At 36.6% G+C, this 26996-nt stretch overlaps 2 protein-coding genes across 8 annotated transcripts; one reads left to right on the forward strand and one right to left on the reverse strand.

Moving 5' to 3' along the window:
• Nucleotides 1-460: 460 nt before the first annotated feature.
• On the reverse strand, nt 461-4005 carry LOC103976330 (receptor-like protein EIX2). Its single transcript, XM_009391526.2, has 2 exons — nt 2562-4005; nt 461-2441 (listed from the first exon to the last, which is right to left on the reverse strand). Exons 1-2 carry the CDS (start codon nt 3955-3957, stop codon nt 604-606), a joined length of 3234 nt encoding a protein of 1077 aa, XP_009389801.2. The 5' UTR covers nt 3958-4005; the 3' UTR covers nt 461-603.
• Nucleotides 4006-6093: 2088 nt separating this feature from the next.
• Nucleotides 6094-21377, forward strand: LOC135604189 (uncharacterized). 7 transcript variants are annotated; one of them, XM_065094351.1, is made up of 9 exons: nt 6094-6384; nt 7858-8280; nt 8972-9036; nt 9138-9530; nt 12818-14318; nt 15114-15176; nt 16251-16348; nt 18210-18348; nt 20411-21377. In XM_065094351.1, exons 1-9 carry the CDS (start codon nt 6168-6170, stop codon nt 21082-21084), a joined length of 3573 nt encoding a protein of 1190 aa, XP_064950423.1. In that variant the 5' UTR covers nt 6094-6167; the 3' UTR covers nt 21085-21377. The 7 variants fall into 7 exon arrangements, with proteins under 7 accessions (XP_064950423.1, XP_064950425.1, XP_064950424.1 ...); XM_065094353.1 differs by having other exon boundaries at nt 12965-14318; XM_065094352.1 differs by lacking the exon at nt 15114-15176.
• Nucleotides 21378-26996: the final 5619 nt, after the last annotated feature.

A 26996-nucleotide genomic window follows, 5' to 3' on the forward strand; every position in this document is an offset into this window, starting at 1 on the left:
GCATATCCCTTGGGTCCTTCAGATAAATGATCCCCTGAACAATAGTAAGATGGAAACGTTGAGAAGAATCACATAGCGGTTAGTGTACTTTTCATTAGATTTGAAATCATTTTTAACCTTCCACGGGCCATTAGCAATCAAGGCTCTCGGGTTTAGACTAGCCAGTTTAGGAGCCACATCACCTATATTTATCAGTTTGATAAAAATATGTAAAGGTCTAGTTTCATGTATGCATACCGCAAGTGATGTCAACTTACTGCAACACAATTGACAGAAAGATAAATTTCGGATGACAAAAGATTCACTATTATTAATCTTTACATTAATTTATGCTTTCCACTGCAGCATGAAGTAAATAACAGCTCATAAACCATAGGCAGAGAACTCATATTTTGGCGACCTAAAGTTTTGACAAACAACTACGTACACAAACATCAACCGATAATATAACAGTCTTTATAGCATGCACAAAAAGGAAAAATTAAAATCATGTGACGGTGCATTATGACAAGACATGCAAATCATGAGTTTATTACATCGATACTAATGCTATTGCTATGGCTTAAGTTGGATGAGTCATATCGACCCCCTCTCGCAACAGAGTTATCGTAGCTTCCTTTTGTATTTTGTCACGGTCACTACCGTCACCACGTATAGCTTGTCATACATGTTATCAATGGCGCGAAAGTACACGATCCTCCATGTTCGTCGCAACAAAAGGCTTCCACAAATTGCCCAAAATCCAGTAATAAATCCCAGTGTGATGCTCGTGTATAACCAAAGTGCTTCCATGCTACTCTCATAAGAATCTTCATCTTGATCTTCTTCATCAGCCTTCGTCATATTCATCGTACAATTTTTAGGGAGAGGAGGGCCACAAAGATTTGGATTGCCAGCGTAGACAGATAGATCAGTAAAAGTTTGCAACTGGTTGCCAGTGGGAATCCTTCCTGAAAGATTGTTATATGATAAATTCAATTGGTTCAAGAAATTCAAAGTTGCCAAACCGGAAGGAATTGCACCCGAGAGATTATTTCTTGATAGATCGAGAACTTCCAGTTGTTTCATTCCGTCAATACTTCTTGGTATTTGACCTATAAGATAATTTTTGGATAGATTTAAGCTCCGCAATCCATGCAAATTCCCCAACTCTTCAGGGATGTTTCCAGATAAGTAATTGTTGGAGAGATCAATAAGTGTATCAATTGAAAGTTGACTGGTGGTGGTATACTTGATTTCACTTCCTTTTACGAAGAGCCACATAACTTCCTCGTAGGGTCGATTGTTGTTGAAGTAACAACAATGATAGGTAGGAGTGCCTTTTAATGCACTGAAGTTTCCAAAGCTCCGTGGTATTATTCCTGAAAGATTGTTGTTGGAGAAATCCAAGATACGAAGAGATGCTAGAGAAGATAATTGAGGAATGCTGCCAGTGAAAGCATTCGAGCGTAAGCTGAGTGTCTTCAGGTACAAGAGGCTTTCTCCGATCCAAGTTGGTATATTCCCGATAAAATTATTGTGGCCGAGGTCTAGAGTAACGAGTTCTGTGCAACTCTTTAAACAAAGAGGAATCGGCCCGGATAAATTATTGCGCCTCAAGTGCAGTGACTCCAGCGTTTGCAAATTACAGACTGAATCAGGGATTCCACCTACTAATTTGTTGCTTGATAAGTCTAAAAGAAGTAAATTTGAGGGATTTTTCCAACAATTAGGAACACCTCCTGACAAATTATTTTCGGAAAGCAGAAGCCCTTCCAAATACCTCGATCGACAATAAGAGAAGGGAATCCCGCCGCTCAAATTATTCATAGATAGATCTAACCATTGTAAGCGTGGCATTGTGTTTGAGATTCTTGGTGGAAGATCCCCTGAGAACGAGTTGTTTGAAAGAATTAGATACTTCAATTTTGGAAAGAATTGTGGCACCTTACCAGTAATCTTGTTATTGGAGAGATACAAATATCGCAGATTGGATGAAAGCCAGTTGGGAATTGTTTCTTCGATACCAGTGTTTGATAAATCTAATTCACAAAGAGCGTTTTGTGTTCGGAGCCATTTCGGAAAATGAGGCACAGGCAGTATTTGACAGAATCCCATGTAAAGAGTGTTAAGCTGAAAGGGAGGAATCCAATCACCGCTTTTGTTCAATTGTATAGAGTTGTATGAAATTTCCAAATATTTCAAACTTGATAGATTAGCAAGGTCGTCCTCCGACAATCTCAAAGAGTTATTACAGAGATTCAATCTGACGAGGCCCTTCAACCATTTGATGCCTTCCGGAAGCATTCCAGTCAAATAATTGGAACTTAAAATCAAAGAATGCAACAACAAGAAATTTCCAAGAGATGCAGGCAATGATCCATTAAGAGAGTTGTGAGAAAGATCCAAATACTCAAGACCAGAAGGAAGCCCGTCAAGAATCATGTCTATTACTCCTGCACCTGAAAAATATAATTCATGAATAGAAGCTTGTGTTTGAAGCCATTTTGGAAAACAGGCTATTTCATTAAAAAATATGCTATATAAAGAGCTTCAAGCTGAAAAGGGCGAGATCCAATCACCATTTTTTCTCGAGTTGCAGTTGCTCGAAATGTCCAAATACCTTAAACTTGATAGATTAGCCAACTGGATCTCTGATAAGCTCAACGAGTTACTATTGAGATCCAAATAAACAAGGCTCTTCAGTTGTCCGATGCCTTCCGAAATCGTCCCATTCAAATCATTGAAACATAAAACCAAATGTTGCAGCAATGACAGATTCCCGATAGACGCAGGCACTGATCCATAGAGGGAGTTGAAAGAAAGATTAAGAGATTTGAGATTCTTGATGTTCCCTAGCCAATCAGGAAAGGAACCACTCAGATGGGTGTTGCTGAGGTCTAATTCCTCCATGCTATACCTAAGACATCCAGAGAAAACCATTTCTAGATTGGCAAGCACATCATGGATAGGCACAGAGCGCAGGTAGAGAATTTGGAGCTTGCAGATGTTGGATATAGGAGCTACTTGCATGAAGCCATCTTGGAACACACTCCCAGACAAGTCGAGTGCCCTGAGAGATGTTAACTTTGCAACAGAATCAGGAAAGAATCCGTGAAGGCCATTCCCACCAAGATAAAGGAACTCAAGGCTAGTAATATTGAATACCCAATCTGGTATGGTGGAGTTTATATAATTGTATCGTAAATCAAGAGTGATAAGAGATGTGAAGTTGACATGAGACAGCGAACGTGGAAAGGTCCCCAAGTCACAAGAACTTAGTTCAATCTCTTGAACACGTGGGAGCGCATTCAGATCTTGTAAACAGTTGGACGCATTTGTAAGATGAACACGATTCATGTTAAGGTGCCGAAGGGAAGTGAGCAGAGAAATCCAACCAGTGTTCTCAAGGTACAAGCAGAAGAAGCCACCACCTTCATCATCCCTATAGCAGTTATAAGAAAGGTCGAGATGCTGCAAAGTGGATAGATTTCCGAGCTGGTCAGGTACTCTACCCATGAAGCCTGCACCTGACAGGTTAAGATATGTTAGTCTTCTGAAAGCTCCCAAGAACCTGGGGATAGGTTTATGCGTAAAATAATTGCCGCTGAGGTCCAGGTGATTAAGTTGTTGGAGAGAACGCAGAGATGGAGTTATGTCACCACGCACTGCCCATTTGCATCCTGGATCATCATTAACTTCCTGTTGAGAGCAGCCCTCATATAGATCCATTCGACGTCTATTCCGAAGATCCAGCTTGATAACATGACCAGAGATGTTGCTGCAGCCAACACCTTCCCACGCACAACAGTCCTCCCCGACCCAGGAAGAGAGACGATCGGAAGGATCATGAAGTCCACGCTTGAAGTCGATGAGGGCTTTCCTCTCCTTCTCACGACAACCGTGAGAAATCCCAAGCTCAATGCTCAGAACAGCAAGAGAAAAGGTGAGGACAAGAAGAGGAGTTCTCCCACCCATGTTTAATGGTGAGCTCTACCCCTAAAGCAGGCAACTCTCATATGTGTATATAAGCTCATATTTGCCTAACGCATGCGTGAGTGCCCCGTTAGAGGGGAAAGTTGTCAAGAGGGAACTCTTGGAGGCTGAACGTTCCACACGAAGATGTGCCTAACAAAATTGTCATGAGTCCAAGTCAAGTAATATGGAAACAAGTCAATGTCCAAAACAAATTGGAAACTCACTTATTTACTGGGCCAAGCGAATGATAACGATTTTGGTCGCATTTTTCTTTGATACCTTCCTCAGTCATAACTTTCTTCTTTGAACATGTCGTAGTGGCTCTCTCTCTCATCTTTTTCTGTCGTAAATTTTATGCTCGGTTGACAATCGAAGAGAATGAGGGCTTTTCACTTTGACCACCAATCTCTAATCATACTGTGGGATGTCTATATGTTCAGTCAAGCTCGGTTAGTGATACAATTTGATGTATAATAAATACATCATTTCCCTCAAGGTTTGATTGATTGATAGAAATGCGACACCTATGGTGGAGGCTTTTCCATTGCTTAATTTTCACCTTTTTTATCATAATCTGATCATAATCCTAATCTATCAATCAAACCTTGGGGGAAATGATGTATTTGCTATACATCAAACTGTATCACTAACCGAGCTTGACCACAGATATAGACATCTAATAATATGATTAGAGATTGGTGGTGGAAGTCAAAAGTCCTCGTTCGCTTCGATTGACAATGTAGCATAAAATTGACGACAGAAAAAGATGAGAGAGACACTACGCCATATTCAAAGAAGAAAGTCATGACTGAGAAAGGTATTAGAGAAAAATACGACCAAAATCCTTATCATTCACTTGGCCTAGTTAATAATTTAGTTACTATTGAAAAGAGTAACTAATGAATAAAAAAAGATAAAAATCACTATCATTTACTTGACCCGATAATTATCGTATTTAGTCTTTCAAAAGATTGAGGAATTTGCCAACCAAAGTTGACCCAATAATTATTTTATTTAATCTTATAAAGAAGTGAGAAGTTGACGCCTACACAAGTCATGCCTCATCAATTATAATCATAACTTGATTGTATATAACCAAATAATAATATAAATAGTAATTTTTTCTACAGCTCATGTCCATATCAATCGTGATTGAAGGATATAGAGACGTATAATGGTGTTTGAAGTATTTGTAGTAGAATTTTTTGAGAGAAAACATAAATATATAATTTTAAAGATATAATTAAGAGCGTGCCTCGATCGATCATGTACTATAGAACTCATTGAATCAATTCTTTCACGTAGTTACATACTTTAAAATTATAAACAAAATTAGCTAACCAATTTGTAGCTCTATCATATCATGAATCAACTTCTTGTCGTTTCCCAATTGAATTAAAATGCATATCTTTTATGAGATTTTCAACTTAAAATATTATGGCGGTTATTAGTGACTTTAGATAACTCTACAATTTTTTTTTTCATTTGAGCTTAGGACATGCATTAGTATTTTTAGTATAATATTTTTCATTTCAAATCTATTATTATTATTATCATGACTTTAAATAAAAATAATTAAAAAATAAAAGAAAAGTGACATAAAACGTAATTTTATATCGATCGTAATTGATGTTACACAACCCTTTATTTTTTCCTACATAGTTCAGGACGATTAGACCACTAATGTCTGTTCTGTTAGAAAACAATGTTCTTCTGTCAGAAGAAAAGGAGGACGAGCTCCATCGTGCATGCTGCATTACCTTGAATGTTCAAATCAAGGAGCTTATACCAATGTATATTGCTTATATTTTGTTATGTTGGCATCACAATGGAAGGCTCAAGGCAAGGGGCATATGAATTCGATCCATCTCTTTGCCAAGTTGGCACATGATGTGTCATTGTGGCTAAGTACCCGAATTTGTACCGAAACATGTTATCTAATCTGTGAAATAGCTTATAACGATATCTTATTTCTACAAATTCTGAGCTCTAATCTTGTCCAGAATTTGTTCAAACTCTCGAAGGTTACATGAATACAGGCTGATGAGTCTAATTTTGAAATCGGATCCGACAAAACTCGAGCCCGTACCACACGGTCGAATCACGAAAGCCCAAATGATCTTTTAGATTGAATTGCGGCCCAAACGGGCGAGGAAGATCGAGAGAACCCACCTTGGTCTCCAGAAACCCCGTCGAAGGTGTCGCCGCCGATGGGAGTGCCGCTGTCGCAGCTCCTCCTCCTCATCTACGTGATCTTTTCTTCGTTGCTGCTCTCGTCTTCTTCGGAGTCTGTCGCCGGTACCGGAGGCGACGCGAGCAGCAGCAGGAGCTCCGGTGCGAGATTGGAATGGCAGATCCTTACCAAGAGAAATTTCTCCTCGCAGATCCGTCTCCATCCCCAGATCCTCCTGATGGTTACCGTCCCATGTACGCCGCTTCCCTTTCTTGATTATCCTTTTGCCTTGATGCTCGCGCACTGCTAGATCGATCAAGAATATGAATTTTAGGTGAATCACGAGGTCCATACCATTTTTTATTCTGTTTTTTCGATCAAGGGTTTGCTGGAACTAATTTTGCTCTGGTTATCTTTCTGAGTCTTCTTGATGTTTGAATCGTATTGCTTCGATTATTGCCATTCAAACCGTTTCACATATGATAGAGGGCTTTACCAATGTGAAATGTAATTGGTTATTTGGTTGTAGACAGGCAGTTAAGACACATCCTTGTGCTTTCTTTGGTCGGTCTCAGTAATTCTGCTCCAACAGAGCAAAGAGTTTGACTTAGTTGGTGAGACCGAAAGTTATCTGGTAACAATATTCTTAATATTCATCTGCCCTTGCCACTTTAGTAGTAGACGTTGAGATAAAAAATTAAAATCCAATAGATGAAAATTTCTTTTAAAATGGGATAACAGTTATTTATGTGGTTCTACCTTGATAAGAATATATGTGATGCCGAAAAATGTATATTGTGATTTCATAGTAGTGAACCTTATGAGCAAATTTCAATTTATTTTCTCTTTGGCCGGGTTATTTTTATTTTTATTTTTTATAAAGGATAAGTGATGATGGTGGTATTTGAGCCTGGGACCTTATGATCAATTATCAAAGTCTTTACGAACTAAGGTAGTATTTGACTAGGTTATTGTTGATAAGAAGATTAGTATTTGTATTCTTTGGTATCAGAGCTTGTTTACTTTTGGCCCCTCTTATCAAATTTAACATGTTTCTTTTTGCCTAAACTGAGACTTCATAGAATCTCTGGCTCTTGATGTCCTAATACCTTCTTCTTTGAGCCTTTCCTCTTGAACAGTGTGTGTGAGTGTGCATGCCTTGTGTGACCACGTGTATGTACGTGGCCGTGTCTATGGATGTGTGATGTGCACTTGATACCATCCATTTCCTATTTTGTAAATTGTATCAATATGACATGTGGTGATTAATGGTTGGTAAATTTGATAAGTTTAACATTACTTAAATTAATGATAATTTTATCTCCATGAAATTACTGATTCCCCTTGTAGCAACTGTGACTTCCTGTTCATTGTTGTTTTCAAAATCACTATTAAATAGCATCACATTGGGCAAGACACTTAGATCTATGTTTATGTGTCTGGTAGGCAAGATTATCAATTATTGAAACATATAGCAGTTGTTCTTGAGAATTCTTGGCTTAAGATAGGTGTACATGATTTCCTGTCATTGAAAAGCAGATGCTATTCAAAGGACCAACTTATTCTTTCTCCTGTTCAAACGAAACTTCCACGTTATAGTGTTGTAAGATTTGCTTCTTCAGGGGATTAGATGCCTTCCAAGAATGCTTAAACTATCTGCAGGGTGCTAGATATTCTTAATGCACTATGGGTTCCAAGTTTGATGATTGTTCTAAATTTTTTTGCAGGGTCTGGGGAATCACGATCTCTAATGAAGGAAGTGGCACATTTGGTGGCTAATAATCAGGACAAACTTGACTTTCTAAAATTAATGGTCATATATAGGAGTTCTGAGAAGATGCTAGCTGATATCCTTGGTGCTACTGAGGAAATAACATTATTCTACTATCATAATTCCATGTCATATAAATATCATGGAAGACTGCGTGCAGAAAATATACTTTCTTCAGTCAATCATTTTCAATCACTTGAACCTGAGGAACTTCCTTTGAAGCTGCTGCAAACTCCAGAAGACGTGGAGAACTTTTTCCTATCAACAGATAAAGCTGTTCTACTCCTTGAGTTCTGTGGATGGTCAGCTAAATTGTTGCGCAGAAAGAATAATGGAAATTATGAGACTCCTATGTCTGCATTTAATCATTCAGAGAATGGTTTTCCATCTTAACTTACTCTTTTGCCTATTGATGGCTCATTTCAGGTCTTCTTACTTTATGTAAGCAGCATGTAGAATCAACCCTCGTTTAGCATTGACACCTTGCTGTTTAATATGCCAAATGTCAATGACATTCTTAGTAGACATAAAACAAATTTGATAAAGGGTATTGCATTATAGGGATTTTGTTTCTTTTATTGTATAAAAATAATCTATAGGTTCATTGTCATGGAGCACTAGGCCAGTTGTTTTTTGGCAAGTAACCTTTTAACTAATAGCAACACTTAAAACTGCCATGTGTTAGTTAATGGTTCACATTGACATATATATCCGTTTTAAGTGTGTTTTTAATTAAAAATTTTCAACCCCATTTAGCCTGGATAAATCTAATTGATATCACTTTCATTCATCCTGCAATTTTAGGTGCTTGCAAAGTATGTTCCTTTTAAGAGGTTCTGCAGATATCTTGGAAGTGGTGTTGTGCTAAGTTAAAAAAAAGCATTCCTTATACCTTTCTGTTTGGCCTTTTAATTTCTTATAGATAAAAATCTCTAGATAACCTGCCATAAGCCACTGTTTTTCATAATGATCAACCTTTGGACATACTTTGTTGATTACACAACTAATTCTATGCTCAGAGTAAATCATTATTCTTGTAGTAAGGTTGTTTATGTAACAACATATTGCAGTTGGCATAATTGGACAAAGCATCAACAGAGAAATGGTGGATGACTTTCATGTTGAACACCACAAGGTTGTTTGCTCTTAAAATTAGGCACCTTATGGTACAAAAGCAGATGGGATCCAGGAAGTTAATGGAAGTGCTAATTACACATTCATTTGTGATCATTACAGGGAATGGAAAATAGACTTACATGTGCAGTTGAAGATGGACTAGGAAGATCAGTTTGGCTTAAGGAATATACTTTAGCAAATCAAAGTACTCTAGAGCAATTAGATGATGGAGGTGCTGGTACTAGAATGCTGTGTACAGATGAAGAGTTTAAGCAATTTGAAACTTTTTTTATGAAGTTCACTGCTATTGCAAGAGAGTTTTTTCTACCTCCTGAGAGACAAAGGTTTGGTTTGATATCTGAAGGAGCTTTGTTATCTTTCCTTGGTATTAGCAGTCCAGATAAATGGTTAGTTATGCTTCATTTCTCTGGATGTTCTAATTGTACAATGATAGTCCAACAAGGAGATGATCTGAGGAACATTTTGCAAACACATCACTCTCTGATCATGGAGGTATGTTCTTGAAACTTGTTTGACAACTTTTCATGCTTTCATTTTGATGAAATTGGGTTGAAAGATTGCACCAAAAGTCTTCAACTTTACCAGTAATATATATTTTTTACATCTTAATAGTCACACGAAGGTCATAAAAAATTAATTACCAGTTAATAACAACCAGGCTGTATTGGTCCGAGGCCAAACAGTATGTGTACCAACCATACTGACATCTTCAGACACTATATAATTTTTTTGTTTTACAATTTTTTTTTTGGCAGTAGTATGCCAAGGTATACTGTGCTGTATTCTCATAGTTTACTATTCTCACTGTTGGCCAGTAATCAGATGGATCGGTATGTAGATTTTTAAGAGTGAGTTATAGAAAACAAGAGTAACTAAGGGTCTTCTCATATGCATTTATAACAAGATAAGTTTTTGACTTTTGTTGCAACTATAAGGCTGTTACTGGTAATAAGATTCCCCAATGGCCTTTTATGACCAACATTTAGAATGACGTTTTATACATAATTGACAATGGATTTTTTCATCTCTGTCTCATGCACATTGATCTATACACACACTCATTTAAATTGTGTAATGTCTATACTGTAAGGTCTTATGTTGATAGTTGCATGACAGAAATTAATATTTATACTTATTAGTGCTTTCTGCCACTTTTTAGGTGTCAAATCAAACAACATTAACTGATTGTTCAAATGTAAAATTGGAATATTTAAACATGGAAGAGTTATGATTTACATGCTCTAGTACAATGGGGATTCTTTGTTGTAATGGTATTTGCCAGTTGACATATGGAGGGTTCTAAGTAGCATTAAGTAAAAAACTAAAAGCTACTTTAATGCAAGGTTCGTCGTACCATGGTGTACCGCCCAGTACAAGTGGTATGTACCAATCTAACAGGGGATCGATATGGGCGGTTCATATCAGTCCATCAGTACACTATACCATACCGTGTGTCAGTATGTCAGTACATACTATACTGATGGCTGATCGGTACACTGGTATGAATCAGTAAGGCGAACCATGCTTCAATGTATATTGGAAAAGCTTTTACCAACACATGCTGACATATACTTATTTGATGTGTTACATTCTGGACAGTGTGTAGTGGCACATGCAGTAGAGGGTCTAGAGGCAACTCTATTAGTGTTCTTCTGCTTACTGAATGTTGATTATTAACTCAGGTTCATTGACCTAACAATTGCTAGTCAATATGTCCTAGAGGATATCTGTGTATTTATAGAAATTTGACAGGAGAGGTCCATGAATAACCCCTAGATAGTGGCATATGTAGTACATGTCACGAACGGTCGTCGCGCACCCGCAACAACTTCGTTCAACGAACCGTTCGTCGCTCACACCCGCATGTACAGCTGCTTGACAGCATGTTTTCCCATGGTTTTGGGTCATTTTGCTTGTAAATATGTAAGTTCGAACAAGCTGCAGCGTTGCAAAGCGATCGCTCACCGAACCGAGCAAAACAGCCCCAAAACAGCCCAAAACGGCTCCGTTTTCGCGTGCCGCGGGAGGTGAGCGGAGTGCTGCCTCCGCTCACCAAAACGTCAGCCATCTCAGCACCCAGGAACCCCCCGGGTGGCACATGGCTGGATGGGGCTTCGGTTATATACCGGGCGTTGAACACTCTTTCGCAAGTTCGCACGTGACCTTTACGGGAACTTGGTGTTGCGTCCGGGACCAGGTGAGCGGCTGTTTGTGGGCTTGCAGCTGTTCGTTCATCCTTGAAAGCCTTGCTTTTCCCCCTCTCCCTCTTTTCTCTTGTGCACACAAGGTGTTCGACGAATTGCTTGTAAAGCTTTCCTTTTCGCGAGACTTCGGGACTTGTCCGTTGCTCGTTCTTTCGATCTAACTCTCTTTCTCTTTTACAGGTCCTTCGGGACCTGCGAGAGGTTACAAAGTGGGCTGATCCTTGCGGAGCAAGATCGCAAGGGCGAAGCGCGACTTAGGCAACGCAAGCTAAGTTCGCGTCTTTGCCGCAAGAGTGACTCGCGACTTAGGCAACGCAAGCTAAGTTCGCGTCGTTGGCCGCAAGGGTGCCGCACGCCTTAGGCAAATCCAGCTAAGGTCGTGACAGTGTGTCAGTATGTCAGTACATACTATACTGATGGCTGATCGGTACACTGGTATGAATCAGTAAGGCGAACCATGCTTCAATGTATATTGGAAAAGCTTTTACCAACACATGCTGACATATACTTATTTGATGTGTTACATTCTGGACAGTGTGTAGTGGCACATGCAGTAGAGGGTCTAGAGGCAACTCTATTAGTGTTCTTCTGCTTACTGAATGTTGATTATTAACTCAGGTTCATTGACCTAACAATTGCTAGTCAATATGTCCTAGAGGATATCTGTGTATTTATAGAAATTTGACAGGAGAGGTCCATGAATAACCCCTAGATAGTGGCATATGTAGTACATGCAACTTTAGGTTACTAATCTAGGTCTTATGAATGTTTCTAGTGAACTCGGATTCATTTAAGATAACATTAACCAGTCAATACATCTTAATGGATATCTGCATGAATATAAAAATTATGAGACGAGAAGCCAACACAACCCTTTGATTTTTTATGAAAGACTGGAGGTCTTACTTAGATTGTGTTTTAATTGCGGTAAGGCAGTAGACACTGATGAACTATCAGTTGTTGAGCAAAGCCTGTAAGTCAATTTGGTCACTAATATATTGACAGCACATGAAGAGTCTCATGCATTTCAAGGTACTGGGAAACAATGGTTCAGTATAAGTGTTCTCCTTGACAAGGATAATTCATTACATGAACAGAAGCAGGCCTTGGATTGTCAAAATGTGGATTGCTAAAAATTTTATGAAAGATTTAATGGATGGAGTTACTAATAAAGTTCCATGACACTGACTTGAACCAGCTGAAGCTGAGATCTACTATCTAAATTCTTGAAGAGGAAGTCAGATAATGACTTAATTGACTTTAAGCACATTATAGAGAAACTAATTGAAGTTCATGTCAGGATAGATGATTTAGTATCCTGCTATTTATGATATACTATTGCATACCTGCCATGGTTTATTTACCCAATGCAACAGATATTTGTTTTTCAATGTCATACCAGTTTCATTAATCCACAAACCATGACTGTATTTTCCTTAAGGCCCATTTCTGACATCTGTTTGATTAATGTTTTCTTTTGTTCAATATTTGATTTTCTTTTGTTATTTGGATTTACTAAATTATATCTTTTATGGGCATAAGTGTATTGGATTTACTTTTTTTTTTGTTACATAGTTTGATGTTGATGGACGCAATCTTGAACCTGCATTTCCAGCAAATAGACCTTCAATCATTCTATTTATTGATAGATCCTCAAATTCTTCGAAAGTTAGGGAAGGGAGCAAGTTATCTCTTGAGGTTCTTCGAAAATTCTCATTGCAGAATCAGCTTTGCTATCAAACAGTTAGAGGACGAGACAGCAGAGTCATGAGTAGTTCCAGAAGTTTATCAGGGTCCTCTAGTCATCAATCAGGAAAAGTTTCTCAGACCCCCAAGGTTGTGAAAATTAAGGATAATATGGCTTTCATGATAGTTAATGAAGGTGAACATATTTCATTGAAAAACACTGCACTTGAAAGTCAAGGCAACCCTGTCTATGATATCCTGACACGATTACTTCAGCGAGAAAGTCCGGCACTGAAGAATAAAGAAACCAAAATAAGTGAAGTAGCAAAGAAAGCTGGCTTTGAGCTCTTGTCTGATGATTTTGAAGTTCAGATAATAGAGTCGTTCCAATCACATAATGACGATAATCAGTTCAGAGAAATGGGTAGGAGTACCACTACCATGTTAAATGATCCCAATGAACTTACTGAAAGCCAGGATGATGTGAGTAGTGGTGGGTTATTATATACTACTGAAAATATTATGACCGATGAAAGAAAGCAATCTGAGCATCCAGATGATGTTGCCAATTTTCTTGAAACTCGTGAAGCAGCTCCTTATGATAATGACAATGCATTCTCATGTCACGTTGAAAGATCTTGTTGTGTGGAACAAGAGTTACCTACTCCAGAGGAACACGTTCAGGAAGAGCAAGCTGATAAAATTGATTCTACATCAAGCATCAGACAAGTTAAGTCAGATTTTGGACACAGTTCATCAGTTCTTTCAGCAGGGGATGATATGGGAAGCATTAGGATATCCAACAGATTAAGAAAGGCAGATGAACCATGTTATCAGCACCAACCTTTCTTAGGCTCTTTTTTCTTCATCGATGGTGGCTACCGGTTGCTGAGAACATTGACTGCAGAATCTAGGATCCCATCTCTAGTAATTCTTGACCCGGTTATGCAACAGCACTTCGTATTTTCCGAGGCATCGGATATTAATTACCCTTCTGTAGTTAGTTTTGTAGACAGATTTTTAAATGGAAGTCTTACACCATATCAACATTCAGTATCATCTCTTAAAACTTCTAGAGATATGCCAAAGCCACCACTTGTGAATTTGGATTTCCATGAAATTGATTCTATACCTCAAGTTACAAGTAGCACATTTTGTGAACTGGTTATAGGTTTTATACCTTGTGAAATGAATGATAAATTGCCATTTTCTAACTCTCGAGAACTTAAATCTGCTTGGAAGATCGATGTTTTGGTGCTTTTTAGCACTCCTTGGTGTGGATTCTGCCAGCGTATGGAGCTGATTGTGCGTGAAGTACATCGAGCTTTTAAGAACTCTATAAATTTCTCAATAAGTCAATCCAAGAATGATGATCCTACACAAATCAAAGGTACTCCACCTTAAATAAAAGCATGTGCGGGAATATTTATTGTTTTATGTTTTGCATATTTTCATGATTATGTTTCTTTATGTTCCATTTGGTGGGTACTCTCGTAAGATAGATCAACTGGAAGCCACTTCATGTGCATCAGCTAGAGAAAAGGAGCTAAAGCAAAAGACACCTTGCCAGATTGAAAGTCAAAATGTCATGTTTAGTATTTACCCCTTGTTTAGAAAGAAGAAAAATACAAAAGAACTTGAATGTTGCATAATTTAGCACAAATTCAAATAACACCTTGCCAGATTGAAAATCAAAATGTCATCTCCAGTATGTGTCCCTTGTTTAGAAAGTAGAAAAATACAAAATAACTTGAATGGTGTATGATGTAGCATAACATAACAACTAGAATATCCATGATGATGATTTTTGTTCAGAAATGTATTAGGTGAGTTTCAGGATGAAGATTTTTAATTAATACAGAAAAGATTGGGAAAGAATTCCTACTGTTGTATGTATATGAATTAATAATAGTTGCCACCAATGTAAGCAAACAGTATGTTAACTAATTTAATCCATTGTTGAATTAGTCATGAATGGAATCTGTGAAAATATGCATGATCATAATTTATTTAGGTTCCATTTTGGAGAATATTTGGTGAAAAATTGAACTGAGTGGAAACCATGAGCAATTTGAGATTTATGAAATAATTAGGGATATTGTCTTTTTGTTCTATATATGCATATACTGTGCTGCAAAGTACCTATTAGTGTTCATTCATAATGACTCGGATCATTATTTGTTAGGTCAGCCAACTCTGGTTGCTCATTTTGGATTTCATCTTTTGGATTTCATTCTTATTTTCAAAGGTATGATTAGTTTCATGATAGGTCTCATAGAAAGAAACTGAAAAATATGGTAATGTTGCCTTCAGCTTTCCACAGCCAGTTCTCCACAAAAGATGTTAAATTCTGGTTGTTGAATTTCATTCTGGAATAACAGAGTACTCTAGGTGTTGTATCAAAGACAATGACAGTTTAAACTTGAACTTATTGAAAGTCATAAACGTCTATAAACTAAACAAAAGGTATATTATTAATAATTCTTTTAGTATCAAATTGTTCATGATATGTTTAGAATTTGTCACTATTAACTGTTATTAAATCAACATTGAGCGTGTAACTTAAAGAAGTCATATATTATGTTTCTCTGTTGTCAAGCTTGCATCACATATACTTTATGTTTGTGTATGAGTAGCCCCTAATGATAATGCAACAAGAGTCTGGTTCCATTTTGCATGTTATTTTGGTGTCTAATCAACTTGTTCAAGAGAAGCTTTATCTATTCCATCTTATAAATGCATAAAGTAGTTCTCTTGATTATCCAGTAACTTAGATAACTGTGATGATGTGTGCTTCATTTGTTAAGTGGATTGCATACTATGGAATTACGTTTGCTATTTTTAAGCACATATGTAATTATACCCAGAGAAGATAAACTTTTAGAAACACTAATGTATATGTTTGTTTATTGCTGCTTTATTATCTTGCTGTTTTGTCATGATGTTATATTTGTCCTTTCTTTTGATATTCAAGTTAAAAGACATTGAAACCTATTTGTGCCATCAGTGATCTTGCCCATTTAGTACAACTATCTTCCTCAAACCTTACTCTAATGCAAGACACTGAAAGCAGGAACATCACCTGTGGAAATATTTATTCATGTTATTTTACTCTATTCAGGAATAAGCTTGTTTTGATTGTATCTTTTTGTCATATGGATGTCATCTTCTAAAAATAATTATATTATACTCTATCCAGAAATAAGATTGTTTTAAATGTATGCTTTTTCCATCTAGATGTTATCTTCTAAAATACTACACTGGAATCCATATTCTCAGTGCATGAATTTATGGTCACTAATAGTGCACAAGTTCCTTGCAGATAAGAAAGAAGATCTGGTGCTGAATAAGTTTCCAGCAATATTTTTAATGGATTGTACCCTTAATGATTGTGGTTTATTCTTAAAGCCACTTGGCAAGGTAACCAATTTAAACATGCCAAGCATTTTCAGATACTTAAAACTATGCTCTTTCTCAAACACACTGTTCGAGCCTGGAGAAATTGCTGTTTTTGACATGTTTCTTCCTTGTTGATATCTATTGCTTTTGAATTTTCTTTTGTAGATCCATATTGCCATTGCTTTCTGACATTGGTGGACATCAAAATAAACTAATGATCTATAGAAACTTTAACAACGATAACCAAAACATGGATCTTTTCCCACCATAAGGTCCCCATCATATGAGGTCGGCTACATGTCATCTGCCGACCCTTTCTCTCTCTCTCTCATGTTGTTTGTGTTGCTTTGTCTATTTATTTCTCTTTTCCCTTACATTGTGTACTCAAATATATCAGTTTCCTTAATTCTCTGTTGAAAATATGTACTCATTTCAGTAGAAGTATTTTCATATTGCTTATAGAAAACATACATGCATGGAGTTGATCCTTAATATATTTTCCAAAGTGCTATAGGTAGTTTAATCAATTAAGACTTTCTACCAAATGCTTAGAATGAAAAAGGTATTTGATTTTTTTTTTTTTGAGCAGGAGATTCATTTATAATTTGTCTATTTGATGGTGTAAGTGTTTCTCAGTCTATTTGATGGTCTAATTGTTTCTCATGAATCTGTAATTTTATTTTGTAACTGCTTCTCAATAGAAAGCCAGCGAAAATTGACTGATGTTTTAAGGCACTTATTTTCCTGACTCATATGATTTATAATGGCCTCCTGTCTTATAGTGTGCTTTCTCACAAAGCTCATAGCCTATCTTGTAATAGATTCTTGATATACCTGTAAAAGATTTTCCAAATTTTGAGTAGGATTTCTTATAGTTAATATAACAGTAATTGATTGGTCATTACTTCTGCTGGCCTATATTTATGCCATTTGAAAATTTGATAATATCATATCCTAGATTATCATTTAAATTTAGGTTAGGATTGACTGATTTAGACCAATTGACTTAGATGATAGGAAATGGATGATTAAGTTTCATTAAAGTTTTTAAAATTTTACTTCAACTCTTCAAGTTATCAATAATTTGTAACTAAAATTTTAAATTTTAAGTTTGAAGCTAACATTTTAATATTTTTGTAACAATGATGTGATTACACTCAATTTATTATATTCTTTATTTCTTGATGTTATTATGAACTATGAATAATTGAATTATGATATGTATTTTATGACTTATATCATAAACAATCTTGTCATGCGCTTTTGTTACTTTTTATTTGTAATGTGTCATGTTTGTAAGGTTTTTATATCAATCTATTACTAGCAAATTTTCCAACTGGTTGGGCCGCAGTGTAGTGGATGGTATATCAATCTACATCACTTAATATCACTAAAAAAATAATAATAAATATGAATAGTTACCAATCTACTATTGGTTCTTGGTTTGACCAGTAAATATCAGTTGGCAACTGGCCCAACTTTGACGATATGATTGATAGTTAAAATCTTAACATATACTATCACATAATATGTAGATTATTTTTCATGAAGTTACATACTATATTTTGCTAGTTGAACAAATACCAAGGGTCTCGTAAATAGGAGCATTTCAGTGCTCTATATCCAATCCTAGATCAATTCAGCCCATTTTTAGAACCATGAACTTAAATTGTTGGTAAGTTTTATTTGAAACATGTTGAAGCTATGAGATTAATGTTAATTAGTTAGTTGGTAATACATAGGCTTGTAGCCTTTCAGATTCTAGCTTGCAACTACACAGGAAGCAGCCTCGTCTTTACTTATTCCTCACGAGTACTATCCTGCAAGTCTTAACTAAAAGGTTTTCACGTAACTTTTTTGTCTCTTTGTAATGATTTTGCAGAAGGAAAATTATCCAATACTGTTGTTATTTCGTGCTGAGAACAAAAGTGCAATTACCTATGAAGGCAATATGTCAGTTGTTAGTATCATGGAATTTCTAGAATCTTATGGAGGCAATTCTCATAATCATAATTATAAAGGTATTTTTATTTTGAATTTCTTTGTAATATTATAGCAACTCTACACAGATGTAGCTTATTGGGCATATTTAACAACTTCCATGTGGTTCAGATTGGTCTTACCCAACTATTTGATCGAACTCATGAATTTCTGTTTTGGCTGCAGTATGTTCCTTGTGGCATTCTTCCTAAGTTTTAGGACAATCGAAATTTAATAGGTAGGTGTATTGACTCTGAGCTCGCTTTGATTCTGATATGGAAAGACTTGATCATTAAGACGTCCTTGATGGAATTATTCTTGATACTCATGATTATATCCAGGGTCAGAAATCCAACTGTTGAGAGTACGAGTGGTGATAGAGTTAATGATAGCATTAATTAAGAAATATTTTCCAGTCTGGTTCAGGAGACATTTATACCAACAACTAATCTTGGCTAAGGCTTCATCAACCATGATGTTTTGGTATCTTTTAGGAAAACTAGTAGGATGAAAGTAAGTTCCCAAGCACTTCATGGGCCAAGAGCCCTCCTTGATTTGAAAGGAGCAAGTATGGTGTTTGGTCTAAGGGTCACAAACTTCTTTTTTTGAAGTTTGTTCTAACTTCTTAAGTATTGGTTATTTATTTGTTGTCATAAACCCAAGGTGATTAGATCATCTGTGATAATACATCTTGATTATAAGTTGGATCAACATGTTCCAGACATTAGAAATAGCCATTTCAACTATCTGCATGAGCTTCTTTTCTATTTCTTCAAACTGCTAATATTTGGGTCCTTCTATGTGATACCTAGTTTATTGTGGAGTTGATTTCATATTGTTGCCATCAGGTGGCCTGTGACCGTCTTACTTCTCCTTCTCCACTCATCACGGGAAGAAAGAGAAGCTCCGCAGGCGCCAGTTTCCTTGTAGTATTAGCATATTCACTTTTTTGGCATACCACTATCTCTTTATGATCTGGTTGATTAGGGTTTGCAAGCCTTGCTGCCATGTGATCAGGGTTCAGATGACGGGACAACCTCTTGTAGGAGTAAAGATGCATACGTTGACCCTCCCCATACCTTTCATGTCATTTCTCATTTCTTATGGGATTTGGTGTATGTTATCTTGGAATACGTTAGCTAAGAAAAGAAATATATAACTTTCTCTTGTTTGGTCAGATAAAAAGCTGCACAAATATTATAAAGGAAATTGCAATGTTTGTTTTTTAGTATGATAAAATTGTCTAGAACATTGTCTCCTAAAGTCCATGAATTACTTCTTGAATTCTCTTCCTGAATGTTGTTCATTGCCAGATAATGGGAAAATTAGATTTCATCTATTAGCTTCCTTTTCTCTTACTTATTAAGCAACCAAACAGAGGCTTAATGGTCATTTGTTACATGATCATGGAAATGTGACGTTGGTGTCTGAAAAAGCTTCTCGGAGGGAATAGTGGAGTAATATTTGTGAAGGTTTGTGAATCAGGTCTTGCACCCTAGAACTTTTGGCTTTGATGATGGTATTACTAATGCCATGAATTCTTCAATTGTTGTTTGATTGGAAAACAGAAAGGTCATGGAATTATAGACATGCTACAGTATTAAGGTCTATGGATCTGATGACTACACATCAGAAATTATTGTAGCACAACTGCCTCATCATATGTACCTGGCATCTTCAATGTCAGTCTAAAATGAGAATGATCTGGGATACTATGACTTAGCTATTACACCAGCCCTGTTTGACTTCTACAGCTCCTACATAGATGTGGTATCTTTGGTTCCTTAATAGATATTGCAGTTAGTTTCCTTTCTGGCCACTATCTACATTAGTAGTCTGATAGGAATCTTTTTTGCCAACTGCCCTTTAAGTTAACAGTAAGCTCAACTGCCTGCATGTCTTTAAGTTGAGATTAGCTACCACGAGTTTGAGTCCTAAATGGAACAGAAATTTTGTCCAGCAGATCATATATTCAATGTAGTATTTGGCACTGCTTTTGTATCGATATCCAGTAATTGAAGAATCATTCTACTCTTTTGACACACTGTTTTCGTCTCTCATTTTCTCCATCATGTAGTCCAATCTTTTTCTATATATATCTAGGCCTTCTGTGGACCCATTCAAGGAAGGGAAACAAGGATGAACAGGTGTTATATGCATCCACTTTGGCTGCTGATGAGAAACCTCATTCACCAGCAGACAAATACAACAAAATTGTGCTGAATAAAGCTATTTCTGCAGACAGCGAACATCCCCTTAATACATGTACACCAGTCACCTCTCATGATAAACACATACATGTAGTTGTGGGATCCATTCTTGCTGCCACTGATAAACTCTTCAATGCTGCTCCATTTGACAACTCTACAGTGCTGATAGTGACCATGGACAAGAACCAGGGTTTCCAAGGTTTGATCATTAACAAACGGATAAGCTGGGATATTTTTAAGGAACTAGACAGTGATCTGGTTTCACTAAAGCATGCTCCTCTCTACTATGGAGGTCCTGTCAGGTTTCAGACTTTACCTCTTGTCAGTTTGATTTGGAAAGCTAAAGAGGGTTATACAGAGATCGTGAAAGGTGTTTATTTTGGAAATCCAGTCGTAACACGTCAGGTGATTGAAGAAATTAAATTGAAAGAAGAATCTCCTGATGATTATTGGTTCTTCTTGGGTTTCTCAAGTTGGGGATATGACCAGCTTTTCCAAGAGATTACAGAAGGAGCATGGCGGCTGACTGGAGATCCTATTGAACATTTAGATTGGCCAGAGAACTAACAGATTCTCCATCTGCCTAGATCTTTTGACATAGATATTGGATCAATGATGCATTTGGTGGATGCTTCGTGAGGTAGGCAGTATGATGCAGTTTTGACAGCTCTGGTCACAGAAGTCGGAACTCAAATGAACGGCCTGAATGAGAATTTGTAATTGTACAATTTTGGATGTTGTAAGCGGAACAAACCGTTTCTTCTAGGTTTGACCTGTGAAATTTCTCGGCATACAATTTTCATAAGTAAAAAAGTAGATCATAGCTTTCTTTGCTCAGAAAATTCATGGCTCCTTTTACATTTTGATCTGGCCTTGCCCTTTGATCATAAGTATTCACGATTACAGAATCATCTTTTTAATTTCTAGAAGAGCATGTTCTATACAACTAGTAATGATATATTCTCTGTCGCCCTTTCCTTTATTTTTTTTTGTATTTGAAAGCCGTTGAGGTGAGTAGTGGTTAATTGCTTTTTTGGGCTTTTCATGCAAAGATGATGTGATTTTTATTTTTTCCCCAACAGTTCCTTAGCTGCATTATTTTGGTTGCCAAACTCTCCTGCTTGGATATATGTTTTTAATCTGGTCTATGTATTCGACTTTGAATACTGTCGGCGATGGGAATCGACCAAATAAAGAAATAGCGGAAACTTGTACATAAGCTGATTAAAGAAATTAAATTCTATGTATTATGTATCATACAACGGGGCATCGGAAGAATAGCAGAATCAAAGAATCTGGCATCATCGGTCATTTTGATGTCAAAGTTCTAACATTCGTTACTAGTGTTCTAACCTAAATCTAGATATAAAAAAATGGTACGCATGTGAGACGCAACAATTGATTGTCTCGTATCGATTCATTGTACGAAGAGGAAGAGGTATTTATTCTCTGTGCATGATCATATACGGATTTGTAATTATATATTTTTTTCAAAGAGGAAATGGTGAAAGATGGGATTTGTAATTATATATTTTTTCAGTAGTAGGAAAGGCTGCGTCTTGGTGGGATATGTACAAGGCCAAAGATTGACCTATGTATTGTCGAACGTATTTAAATGTCCTTGGAATATGCATACCGAGATATGTAGACGAACTATGATGGATCACTAGTTAGCTATCACATGCTTATGGCATTGCTAGCTAAGCACTTGGCAATCTCGTAATATCTTATTTAGCTGTTTCAAGTGATTTATTTAACAAAATCCCGCCGTTGCTTCATCATCCGTCTCATCTCCCTTTACTCTGCCGCTGGCATGCCTAACCACGCCGCCGCCGCCCCTTCAACCGCATACCAGACCTCCTTGGCAGGCCCCGCTCCGATAAATCCCTCTCCGGCCTCTTTTCCGTCTACTTCCACAATCGCCTATTTGATCTCATCATCGAGACCGTTGATCGTGCACCGAGGGAACTCTGTATTGCTCCTGGCATCGTCTCTTATAACATTCTGCTTCAATCTCTGTGTGAAAAAGGTGATCTTGAAACCGCCCGCAATGTGCTCGACGAAATGTGCAAAAAAAGAGTTAGGCCGGATATCGTCTCTTACAATACTCTCTTGAATGGGTACTTGAAGAAAGGGGATGGCGATTAGTTTGAAGAGATTCTGAAGGAAGTCTTGAACAAGGAATTGGAACCTAATGTTGTTGCCTACAATTGTAGGATTTCCAAGCTGTGTCAAAATTCAGATGACTTTAAAGCCAAAGAGTTGCTCAATGTGATGGTTTTGAAAGGGATCCAACCTAACTTGACCACTTTTAATACCATATTGATGGGTTCTGTTGAGAAGGAAATATGTTAATGCTGCAGTTCAAGCGTTCAAGAGGATGAAGGACATGAAAAGGATGAATGGTAGCGAGGGTGTGTCGCCTAATGCTGACATATATGGTTTCCTGATCCGAGGTTTGATTGAGAAAGGAGAGTTCGACGAGGCAATGGGGATTTGTAAGGAGTGCTTGACTAGAAATTGGCACGACCATTTGAGGTTGTGAAAGGAGTGACGCATGGTCCGTTGAAGGATTCAAGGGTTGATGAGGCAAATGATGTTGCATCCAGGATGAGGATGGTAATCAAAGGTGAGTTTGATTAGTTTGTTTCCATTTAGTACTTATGTTTGTATTGGCTACTTGCTCTCAACCTCTTATGCCTTGAACATGTTTAGATAAAATCTCAGTTTCAATTATCTCATGTAATCCTTATATATATATATATATATATATATATATATATATATATATATATATATATATATATATATATATATATATTGGAAGTTTGAAGATGTCACTGGCACATGGGCCTACCTCGCCTAGAAAATTATTGCATGTAATTCTCCTTATAATATTAAAAGGAGTTTGTCTTCCAAGTCTAGACTTCTATACCAATCGTCTCCCCTTCTCAAGTGATGACTTGTAGTTTCTTGTATCAGTCACACTGTCATGTTCATCGATAAAAAAGCTTGAGTTATATCATTCTATTCTTCGTTATTGAGGGAAAAACCGGACTTAGTCTTAGGAAGATCACGTGATTCGATCTTTGAAGAAAAATAAAGCAATAGGGCCTACCAGTAATCCAATGTTAATATGCTAGTTAACATGTCAACAATAATTTCCACAACTAATACAATATTCTTTGATGAGTTTGTTTCCATTTATTACTTATGTTTATATTGGCTACTTGCTTGCAACCTCTTATGCCTTCAACATGTTAAGAAAAAACCTCAGTATCAATTATCTCATGTAATCCCCATATATATATATATATATATATATATATATATATATATACACGATTACCTCGCTTAGAATATTGTTGCATGCAATTATCCTTATAGTATCATAGTATCAAAAGGAGTTGTGTCCTCCAAGTCTAATCTCGCTTGCCAATCATCTCCCCTTCCCAAGTGATGACTTAGTAGTTCCTAGTATCTGTCCCACCAATATGTCCATTGATAAAGAAGCTTGAGTGACATCATTCTATTCTTCAAACAAGGGTAGAGCTATTCAGACAACTCGTAGTTTATGCTATGTTATTGAGGGAGAAACCAGACTTGGTCTTAGGAAGACCACGTGATTCGATTTTTGGAGAAAATGAAGCAACAGGGCCCACCGGTAATGTCGTTACATTGTATGTGTGTATATGAACAGTATACGTTAGTCCAAAGTGAATATGCTAGGTGACATGTCAACAATAATTTCCACAACTAATACAATATTCCTTGAAGAGTTTGTTTCCGGTTAGTACTTATGTTTGTATTGGTTACTTGCTCTCAACCTTTTATGCCTTGAACATGTTTAGATAAAATATCAGTTTCAATTATCTCATATAATCCTTTATATATATATATAAAGGAGTTTGTGTCCTCCAAGTCTAGTCTTCCATATCAATTGTCTCTCCTTCTCAAGTGATGACTTACAGTTCCTTGTATCAGTTCCACCATCATGTTCATCGATAAAGAAACTTTGAGTTACATCATTCTATTCTTCAAATGAGGAGATAGCCCTTCAAACAACTCAAAGTTTACGTTACGTTGCCAAGAGAGAAATCATACTCAGTTTTGGGAAGATCATGTGATTCGATCTTTGAAGAAAAATGAAGCAACAGGGCCCACCAGTAATGTCATTATAATATGTGTATGTAAACGGTACACATCCATGAATTATAGCTTGGAGAAGGAACTCTTGTGGTCACACAATTACCTGAGGTGAGTTTGTATTGGGTAAATATTCATGATTCATTGACCATTTGATCTCTACTTATGCCTATATAATGTTGCAGTTTATCGTCTTTGGGTTTAATGATATAACGTAATGTTGTTTTGGGTAATTTTGTGTTTGAAATTTTCATCCCAAATACATTTCAAAGTTCATGCGAGAGCCACATAGAATGAGAACATTTTTGGGACAGAAATTTGGTATTTAAATCTATTGAAATTACGGGTGATGAGCTTGTGTCAAGTCAATTTTCGTTCAGTATATATAGCCTTTGTATGTACCACATCATATGCACATTATACGTTTGTTTTATCAAACAGCTCAGGTTCTTGTTTGTTTTATCATTGCGTACCACATCAGGGAGCGATGTAAAGACTTGGTGGAAGTCAGCCCATTGATCTTTTATTCTCATTTCACATAAGGTGACCCACGGTGATTGATTTTTCCACATGATATAACGCATGTAGCAGGACAAGACCACTTGTAGAACAAAAGGTGAGTCTCTATCTCTTCAATCCAACGCTGTAGCATAGTGTGGACTGCATGATTCAAACATGAGCTCCAGTGGGACCAATGCAAACGGGTGGATTCACAAGGGCCACACCTTTTGTAGCATGAACGTGATGTTCACGGTGTTGCTGCATTGACCACTAATGATCTAATGAGGCGGCTTAAACTGAGTGCCTTGTTGACTTCCTAAGAGACGAGTTATTGAAATATTACGTTAACATCAATTGGAATCGTGCTCTTTACTTTTCTTTTAAGTTCAGGAGGTTGCCAAGAAAGAACGAAGTCGATCCATTTTAATATATCATTTTCTATGTCAAACAAATTATTTCAAAACTCTGTGATTATCCTCATTGTGAAAAATGATGGTCAGTTAAGAGGAGCCAACCAATAATTACAATTCTCTAGCCTTGTAGTTATTGTTTTAGACATTTGACACTATTATTCTTAGCACTTCAGTACTTTCTTTATTTATAACTTGATGATCTTCATCATATGTTTTATCGTTTCATCTTCATATACTGTACGTAAAGTATATGACACGGATTAATCCTTCAGTACCCATACATATAACTATAGCTAGCAATCCTTTTACAATAATAATAGATTATTCGTTCATTGTTTTTTTTTCATCGTAACAGTGAGATAGTTTTTTGTACGAAGATAAATAAAGTTAGATTTCTCAATCCTTTGAATCTAAATTAACATAATTGAATATAAAGATAGTATCATGTGTAAAAAATTATGTGTGATAGATATATTACTGCTAAATATGCTTAAGTATTATTAGGTCGATTCGTGCCAATTGCACATGATGAATGATGAAAGATTGAGGATTAATTTATAAGAGGTATATTTTAGCTTGAGTTGATTAAAAAAACTTCAAAAAAAAAAGAAGAAAATTGTCCCATCGAGGTGGGCTGCTGTGACAGATGTGATAATTTTATTCTGGAGATTTCGTAGTGCACACGTAATTGGATAGTCAAATACGTTTGAGAAAACCTGCCCGCTGTCCCAATTTGAGATTGTTGTCCAGAGCAGAATTGTGCAAAAAGTAGGCAGTGAGGAACCAACTCTATTGAGGCGGTCCGATGGAGTGAGGTTGGGTCGAACGCTCCTTTGTGTCCTTGTTTTCGCAACACCACGACACAAACACAAAGAGGGTACTCTTCTAATACTTTTTATTTTTAGAAAATAAACTATACTTTACCAAGAGGAAATAGAGTCATTATGTCTGTATACGTAAGAACATTGGGTGGCTCAAAGCAAACCAATTAGTAATATTATTTTTCTTACAAAATGTACGTGTGAATTCACACTCAACAAAACCTAGGTGAAGAAATATATCGGTTGAGGATGTTCGTATTGAAATCCGTCTTGATGTAAACACGTTTCAAACCGTCTTTAGCAGCCACCCATATTTATCTTATAGCATGTGCTATCTCAAAGGTTAAGATACCTATAGCCAAGGAAAATACAAGAAGCATTATAAATTCTTTTGGCGAGGGAATTCTCTCCCATTTAACCTTCGCTTTGATGGTGAGATGATTTTTGTAACTATTATATTTTCTATTAAATAAGTTTATTGTTTATTTTAGAAAAAAAAAAACCTGATATATATACGTTGGAAGTCTGGTGATGTCATTAGCACGTGGGGCTACGTCGCTTAGAAAGTTATTACATGTAATTTTTCTTATAATATTAA

Source organism: Musa acuminata, chromosome BXJ1-2, assembly GCF_036884655.1.
Source record: "Musa acuminata AAA Group cultivar baxijiao chromosome BXJ1-2, Cavendish_Baxijiao_AAA, whole genome shotgun sequence".
Taxonomy (NCBI): Eukaryota; Viridiplantae; Streptophyta; class Magnoliopsida; order Zingiberales; family Musaceae; genus Musa; species Musa acuminata.